The 9,738-nt window shown below is 35.6% G+C and overlaps 1 protein-coding gene across 1 annotated transcript; it reads left to right on the top strand.

Annotated features, from left to right (window-relative positions):
• Window positions 1-6,432: 6,432 nt before the first annotated feature.
• Window positions 6,433-8,788, top strand: LOC131027910 (uncharacterized). The gene has a single exon (XM_057958012.2). The coding sequence runs from the start codon at window positions 6,931-6,933 to the stop codon at window positions 8,542-8,544; it is 1,614 nt and encodes a 537-aa protein (XP_057813995.2). The 5' UTR covers window positions 6,433-6,930; the 3' UTR covers window positions 8,545-8,788.
• The last annotated feature ends 950 nt before the right edge of the window (window positions 8,789-9,738 follow it).

Raw genomic sequence — 9,738 nt, 5'->3', positions numbered from 1 at the left:
CTAATCCTAACCCTGATCCTAAGCCCATGATATAAACCCTAACCCTAGAAATAATCATAACACTAACATTAAATCCTAGCCCTAACAATAATTGTAACCCTAATCCTAACTCTAACCTTAAACCCTAAATCCAAAACCTAATCATTAACCTAACCCTAACAATGATATAAACCCTTACTACAATCCTAACCCTAAAAGTGATGCAAACCATGACCATTAGCTGAACCCTAACCCTAACCATGTTGTAAATCCAAACTGTACCCATTAACTTAACCCTAACAATGATATAAACCATAAACATAATCCTAATCCTAACTGTAACCCTATGATATAAAAGCTAACCTTGGACATAATCCTAAACATAACCCTAAATCATAAGCATAACCTCAATCTTAACCCTAACCCTACCCTTAACCCTAACCATGATGTAAATGCAAACCCTAACCATTAACCCAACCCTAAAAGTGATGCAAAACACAACTATAACCCTAACCCTAACCCCTAACCCTAAGTCTAACCCTATTATATAAACCCTAGCCCTACACATAATCCTAAGCATAACCATAAATCATATGCCTAAACATAAAATTAACCATAATCGTAAATCCTAATCCTAACCCTGATCCTAATCCCATGATATAAACCCTAACCCTAGAAATAATCATAACAGTAACATTAAATCCTGACCCTAACAATCATTGTAACACTAACCGTAACTATAACCTTAAACCCTAAATCCAAAACCTAACCATTAACCTAACCCTAACAATGATGTAAACCCTTACTACAACCCTAACCCTAACCATTAACCTAACCCTAAAAGTAATGCAAACCATAACCATTAGCCAAACCCAAACCCTAGCCATGTTGTAAATCCAAACTGTACCCATTAACTTAACCCTAACAATGATATAAACCATAAACATAATCCTAATCCAAACCCTAACCCTATGATATAAACCCTAACATTGCACATAATCCTAAATATAACCCTAAATCCTAAGCATAACCATAATCTTAACCCTATCCCTAACCTTAACCCTAACCATTAGCCTAACCCTAACAATGATGTAAACCCTAACTACAATCCTAACCCGAACCCTTAAACTATAACTCTAAGCCTCTAATATAAACCTTAAACCCTTAACCCCAATGCTAATGTTGTGATGTAAACCCTAACCCTAAACACAAAACTAACCATAATCGTAAATCCTAATCCTAACCCTAATCATAATCCCATGATATAAAGCCTAACCCTAGACATAATCATAACAATAACACTAAATAATAATCTTAAAAATAATTATATACCTTACCCTAACCTTAACCCTAAATCCAAAACCTAACCATTAACCTAACCCTAACGATGATGTAAACCCGTACTGCAATCCTAATCCTAACCATTAACCTAACCCTAAAAGTGATGCAAACCATAAATATAAATCCAAACTATAACCATAACAATAAATATAAACCCTAAACCTAGACATAATCCTAAATGTAACCCTAAATCCTAAGCCTAACCATAATCTTAACCCTTTCCCTAACCTTAATCCTAACCATGATATAAATCTAAACCCTAACCATTAGCCTAACCTTAGCAATGATGTAAACCCTAACTCTAACCTTCTAATATAAACCCTAACCCTAACATTGTGATATAAACTATACCCCTAAACATAAAATTAACCATAATCGTAAATCCTAATCCTAACCCTGATCCTAAGCCCATGATATAAACCCTAACCCTAGAAATAATCATAACAGTAACATTAAATCCTGACCCTGACAATAATCGTAACTGTAACCTTAAACCCTAAATCCAAAACCTAACCATTAACCTAACCTTAACAATGATGTAAACCCTGACTACAACCCTAACCCTAACCATTAACCTAACCCTAAAAGTGATGCAAACCATAACCATTAGCCAAACCCTAACCCTAGCCATGTTGTAAATCCAAAATGTACCCATTAACTTAACCCTAACAATGATATAAACCATAAACATAATCCTAATCCTAATCCTAACCCTATGATATAAACCCTAACCTTTCACATAATCCTAAACATAACCCTAAATCCTAAGCATAACCATGATCTTAACCCTATCCTTAACCTTAACCCTAACCATGATATAAATCCAAACCCTAACCATTAACCTAACCACAACAATGATGTAAACCCTAACTACCATCCTAATCCTAACCCTTAAAACTATAACTCTAAGCCTCTAATATAAACCTTAAACCCTTAACCCCACTCCTAATGTTGTGATATAAACCCTAACCCTAAACACAAAACTAACCATAATCGTAAATCCTAATCCTAACCCTAATTATAATCCCATGATATAAAGCCTAACCCTAGAAATAATCATAACAATAACACTAAATACTAATCTTAACAACAATTGTAAACCTAACCCTAACCTTAACCCTAAATCCAAAACCTAACCATTAACCTAACCCTAATGATGATGTAAAACCTATAGTGCAATCCTAATCCTAACCATTAACCTAACCTTAAAAGTGATGCAAACCATAAATATAAATCCAAACCATAACCATAACAATAAATATAAACCCTAACCCTAGACACAATCCTAAATGTAACCCTAGACACAATCCTAAATGTAACCCTAAACCCTAAACCCTAACAATAATCTTAACCCTTTCCCTAACCTTATTCCTAACCATGATATAAATCTAAACCCTAACCATTAGCCTAACCTTAAAAATGTTGTAAACCCTAACTGTAATCCTAACCCTAACCCTTAAGCCTAACTCTAACCCTCTAATATAAACCCTAACCCTGACATTGTGATATAAACCATACCCCTAAACATAAAATTAACCATAATCATAAATCCTAATCCTAACCCTGATCCTAAGCCCATGATATAAACCCTAACCCTAGAAATAATCATAACACTAACATTAAATCCTAGCCCTAACAATAATTGTAACCCTAATCCTAACTCTAACCTTAAACCCTAAATCCAAAACCTAATCATTAACCTAACCCTAACAATGATATAAACCCTTACTACAATCCTAACCCTAAAAGTGATGCAAACCATGACCATTAGCCGAACCCTAACCCTAACCATGTTGTAAATCCAAACTGTACCCATTAACTTAACCCTAACAATGATATAAACCATAAACATAATCCTAATCCTAACTGTAACCCTATGATATAAAAGCTAACCTTGGACATAATCCTAAACATAACCCTAAATCATAAGCATAACCTCAATCTTAACCCTAACCCTACCCTTAACCCTAACCATGATGTAAATGCAAACCCTAACCATTAACCCAACCCTAAAAGTGATGCAAAACACAACTATAACCCTAACCCTAACCCCTAACCCTAAGTCTAACCCTATTATATAAACCCTAGCCCTACACATAATCCTAAGCATAACCATAAATCATATGCCTAAACATAATCTTGACCCTAACCCTAACCCTAACCATTAACGTAAACCTAAGAATGATGTAATATCTATCTATAATCCTAACCCTAACCCTTAACCCTATGATATAAACCCTAAACATAGACATAACCCTAGCCATAATTTTAAATATTAATCCTTTGAACCACAATCATAAACTTAATTATAACCCTAACCTTGATGCTAATCCTAACCCTAACATTGTGATATAAACCCTAACCCTAAATGTAAAACTAACCATAATCATAAATCCTAATCATAACCCTAATCTTAATCCCATGATATAAACCCTAAACCTAGAAATAATCATAACAATAATACTAAATCCTAAGCCTAACCATTAACCTAACTCTAACAATGATATAAACCCTTACTACAACCATAACCCTAACCATTAACCTAACCCTAAAAGTCATACAAACCATAACTATAACCCTAACCCTGACCCTTGACCATGAGTATAACCCTATGATATACATCCTAACCCTACACATAATCCTAACCATAACCGTAAATCCTAAGCCTAAACACAGTCTTAACCCTAACCCTAACCCTGACTCTAACCATTAACCTAACCCTAACAATGATGTAAAATCTATCTATAATCCTAACCCTAACCCTATTCCTATGATATAAATCCTAACCCTAGACATAACCCTAACCATAATTATAAATGTTAAGCCTAACCACAATCTTAAACTTAACCATAACCCTGACCATTGTGCTAACCCTCACCCTAACACGGTGATGTATAAACTATAACCCTAAACATAAAACTAACCATAAATGTAAATCCTAATCCTAACCACAATCTTAACCCTAACCCTAATCATGATGTAAATCCAAACCCTAACCATTAAACTCACCCTAACAATGATGTAAACCCTACCTATAATCCTAACCCTAACCCATGACCATAACCACCCTAGCCCTATGATATAAAGGTCCTAACCCTACATATAATCTTAACCATAACCCTAAATCCTAAGCCTAACCACAATTTTAACATTAATTGCAACACTAAACATGATGTAAATCCAAACCCTAACCATTAACCTAACCCTAAAAATGATGTAAACCCTAACTATAATCCTAAACCAAATCCTTAACCCTAACCCTAACCGCAATCATAACCCTAACCTTATGATATAAACTCTAATCATAGAGATAATCCTAACCATATACCTAAAAATTAAGCCTAACTAGAACTTTAACCCTAACCATTAACCTAACCATAACAATGATGTAAACCCTAACTATAATCCTAACTCTAACCCTAACCCTAGACATAATCCTCACCATAATGATAAATCCAAAGCCTAACCACAATCTTAACCCTATCCCTAATCCTAATCATGAAGTAAATCCAAACCCTAATCATTAACCTAACCCTAACAATGATGTAAACCCTAACTATAATCCTAACCCTATTCATAGCCCTATGATATAAACCATAACCCTACACATAATCCTAACCCTAACCCATAACCATAACCACCCTAGCCCTATGATATAAAGGTCCTAACCCTACATATAATCTTAACCATAACCCTAAATCCTAAGCCTAACCACAATTTTAACATTAATTGTAACACTAAACATGATGTAAATCCAAGCCCTAACCATTAACCTAACCCTAAAAATGATGTAAACCCAAACTATAATCCTAAACCTAATCCTTAATCCTAATCCTAACCACAATCATAACCCTAACCTTATGATATAAACTCTAATCATAGAGATAATCCTAACCATATACCTAAAAATTAAGCCTAACTAGAACCTTAACCCTAACCATTAACCTAACCATACCAATGATGTAAACCCTAACTATAATCCTAACTCTAACCTTAACCCTAGACATAATCCTCACCATAATGATAAATCCAAAGCCTAACCACAATCTTAACCCTATCCCTAATCCTAATCATGAAGTAAATCCAAACCCTAATCATTAACCTAACCCTAACAATGATGTAAACCCTAACTATTATCCTAACTCTAATCATAGCCCTATGATATAAACCATAACCCTACACATAATCTAACCATAACCTAAATCCTAGCCTAATCATAATCTTAACGCTAACCGTAACACTAAACATGATGTAAATCCAAACCCTGACCATTAACCTAACCTCAACAATGATGTAAACCCTAACTACAACCATAACCCTAACCCTAATAGCAAGACAAAATGAACCCTATTCCTTATTGAATTAGGCCTACTATTTTAAACTAAATCAAATCCTAACCCTAATAGTAAACCATAATGAACCCTAATCCTTATTGAATTAGGCCTACTATTTTGATTCCAATCCTAACTATAATTATAAATCTAGAATTGAACCAAATGGAATCCTAAATCTAACACTGTACCAATACAAAATATACAACTATACAACAATATATAATTTGAAATTAATTTATGTCATGTCTTTCAATTCATGCTGCGACTGCTACTAGCTTATATATATTTAATAATATATATAGAATAAGTTGAGAGATATTCTTCTCAAGGCGCCTATTGCCATTTAATGTTGATAAATTAATAAAAAAATAGGCGCCTCTAGAAGGATATCTCTCGACTTATTCTATATATATTATTAAATATATATAAGCTAGTTTTAATTATATTATTGTATATATATAGACCTAAATATATTAAAATTATTAATTCATTTTTTATTAATATTTAATTTAATTATATAGAAAATATATATTAATATATTTATGATATAATTTTTATATTATCAAATTGGATGAGGGAAGATTTAAATACAGATTTTAAATAAATTGAAAATAAAATTAAAACATATTTAATATTATTTTAATGACCTAAATATTTACCTAAAAAAAATTTAACGAATAAAAATTAAATGAAACTAATTACAATAATACTAACATAACTGCAAGTAGTAATAAACAAAATCGCCAAGCAACAAAACAATATGGGACCGACCTTTTTTCTTTAATAAACGAAATGTTTTGACTGATGTATCTCTAATAATAGGAGGACTAAAATAAGAAGCCATCGAATTAGACCACAGAATTACGAACAACCGATATTTAAAGCACAGTCCATTTCCACCCTTGTTGAAGAACTGGACTCGATTCTTTTGTTTCTTTGTCGTTTCTTCAGAAGGAACGTGATTTACAGAGCTCTGTTTTATTTCACATTCATCAATCTGATTCGATTCGGAGGAGCTACAGGATTGAGCAAGAGAAAAATAAGGTACTTTTCTTGCACCAATTTCGCTGCACTCAAGGGAAAAAAGAACGCTTAGGGTTTGAAGGGCAACAACCACAAAATTCTTTCACTTTTGTTGCACTTAAGAAAATAAAGTTCGTAGGGTTTGAAGGGCAACGCTCACAAAATTTTTCTGCATTTTTGTTGCATTCCACGCTTTGAACTGAAAAAGAATTGCCCAATTGAAAAACAAAAAGCCATTTTGTAGAAGCCCACAATGTTGTCATCACCTGGAAATTCACCTCGGCATATATTGCCATCGCCCTCACCCTCCCCATCTTGCACGCCCAGAATTCAAAAGGGCCCTGTGAGGGCGTTGATTGTTGGGCCTCCCTCTTCCAAGAAGAGAAAAAGCTCTCAGACTGTATTAGACGAAGACACCTATGTGGCTGCCATAGAAAAAATTATTGAGAGGGATTATTTTCCCGATCTACCAAAGCTTCATGACCGCTTAGATTGGCTTGAGGCCGTCCGCAGCGGCGACCCTATGCAAATTAGGGATACACAGTTGAAAATTATTGGGAGAAGGCAAGCTAGGATTTCTGGATTTTCCGAAGGGCACGATCAGCTTGTGACGCCCACGACCTCGGTTCGAAACCCATTTGAGACACCTACCATGGAACCTTCACCTGCCCTCACAGTGGGCGACTCAGTCAGGTCCATGAGGTCCCCCAGCCTAAACCCTAACTCGAATCTTCCCCTGGAGCCTTTATCTGAGGATCGGGGTTTGGAGGGCATTGATACCTCGTTGTCACTGGATGATTTTCTAAAACGGCACACAAGTGAGGACAATGAAAGCTTTGGTAAAATTATTGAGAAAGTGAACAAGAGGAGGGGGGAGAAATTGAAGTATTTGCAAGATTCAGGATTGCCATCATCGTCGCCATTGCAAATTGGTCATGAGAATCGTGATAGGATCACAGATGGATATGGCACCTCAGGGCAGCCTGAGAGCACACTGGATTCGTGGAATAATACTCCGAAGAACCTCTTGATGTATGATTCTGCGAACAGGGAGGAGGCAACATTGACGACTGCCGAAAGGGAAGAGAGATTGATGGCACTTACAAAGGAAATTAAGCAGAATAATACACGGTTTCATGGAAATGTGTTTGATTCCAGGCCCAAGGAGGAGGATACAGTGGCTATATTGTATGCTCCTGTTGTGGGATCCACTCCTGCGTCATGGCCTTTTGCGGAGAGAGATGCAGAGAGGGCAAGGAAAAAGTATGACTTGGAAGATCTCAGAAAAACACCATCTCAATTGCTTTTGGATGAGAAAGATAATTCAAAGAAGGGAGTAGCAGGTTACAGTTTTGTAAGAACTCCTTCACCGGCTCCAGGGGTGGATGAATCACCTTTTGTTACATGGGGAGAAATTGAAGGGACACCATTGAGGTTGGAGACAGAGGATACGCCTGTTGGTATTGGTGGTAGTGGTGATGGGCCACATTTCAAGATTCCAAATCCTCCGTCGAGAGATGTCAGGGCTTACAATCTTTCAAGGGATGCAGCTAGAAATCTCAGGGAGAAGTCTAGGCTTTACCAAAAGCCACCTCGTGTTCCCACTCCAACAAAGAAGGGTTCTATGAGCCCCAGCTTCAATGCACTTTCACCTGCTGCGCAGAAGTTTGTGAGGAATGCTATGGCAAAATCATCCAACACTGTGGATGCAACATTGAGAGCAAGCTACCGGGCAAGTACAACTCCAGGCACTCCAAAAATGGCCAGGAATGCTGTAAGATTTGAAAAAGAGGGTAGTTTGCCTTTCAGACCGTCACCGCTTCAGGAAGGCAGTGTTTCTGCAAGATCACCTACTCCTGATGCTTGAGGTTGAAATTTACAATATAGATGTGACTTGCTGATGGCTCAGTATTTTTGTGGAGATTGGGATTTGTCTTAGCAAAATTAGTCATCATTTCCCTTAAGGAATGGGTACATTGTAGATTGTATGCACCTCCATATGTATTTTTATAATATACTCTTTTCTGATCAATGTTACAGGGCGACACTGCCTGTGTTCAGGTATAACTTTTGAACTATTTTTCTTATAATTGAGAAGGAGTTGGAGAAAATTGCATTAACTTCTATTTTGCTTTCAAGTATAACAAGCAGAAGTTGGTGATGAAAAAACACATAGGAATGGAACTCTTATTCAATCATGATTCACAGCACTTACTGGGAAAAATCTAATGGCTTGAATTGTATTATGCGTATTTGTCATCTGACAGGGTCCTAAAGGCTCCCTTTGGATGCTTAGAATTTTTTAATTTTAATTTGTTTACATGTTATTTAATGCTTCAAATTGGCTTTTTAGATATCAAATGGGTTCGTTGAAGATTGTATGCACCTCCATATGTATTTTTATAATATACTCTTTTCTGATCGATGTTACAGGGCGACACTGCCTGTGTTCAGGTATAACTTTTGAACTATTTTTCTTACAATTGAAAAGGAGCTGGAGAAAATTGCATTAACTTATATTTTGCTTTCAAGTATAACAAGCAGAAGTTGGTGATGAAAAAACACATAGGAATGGAACTCTTATTCATTCATGATTCACAGCACTTACTGGGCAAAATCTAATCTGACAGGGTCCTACAGGCTCCTTTTGGATGCTTAGAATTTTTTTATTTTAATTTGTTTACATGTTATTTAATGCTTCAAATTGGTTTTTTAGATATCAAATTGCCGTTGTTTTATGCTGACACATTATATTCCACATGCATTTGGCTCTTTTTACTGCATGCATGGGTCTTGTCAGTGAAAATGAATTAGTCCTCGTGATCTAAATTTATAGTATTTGGTCTAGATTTTTATGAACAAGTATGTGTGCACGCCTGCACATATAAGGGATATAAAGATCTCCTTACTTGTACCAAAGACATTTTTGGTGGGTACGAAAGCAGACATTTAAGGAATACATACCTAGTTGATGGATTTATTTTGAAATAGGCTACATGTATGAGTTGTTTGGTTAGACACTACATTTTTTGCCACATGAACCCAAGTAGATTTCCATTAG

The sequence above is a fragment of the Cryptomeria japonica genome, chromosome 3, assembly GCF_030272615.1.
Source record: "Cryptomeria japonica chromosome 3, Sugi_1.0, whole genome shotgun sequence".
Classification (NCBI taxonomy): Eukaryota; Viridiplantae; Streptophyta; class Pinopsida; order Cupressales; family Cupressaceae; genus Cryptomeria; species Cryptomeria japonica.
This window is presented reverse-complemented; position numbering and strand designations above follow the sequence as displayed.

Excerpts from the sequence above, each read along its gene's own strand:
- LOC131027910 (XM_057958012.2), top strand. The coding sequence starts at position 6,931 with ATGTTGTCATCACCTGGAAATTCACCTCGGCATATATTGCCATCGCCC.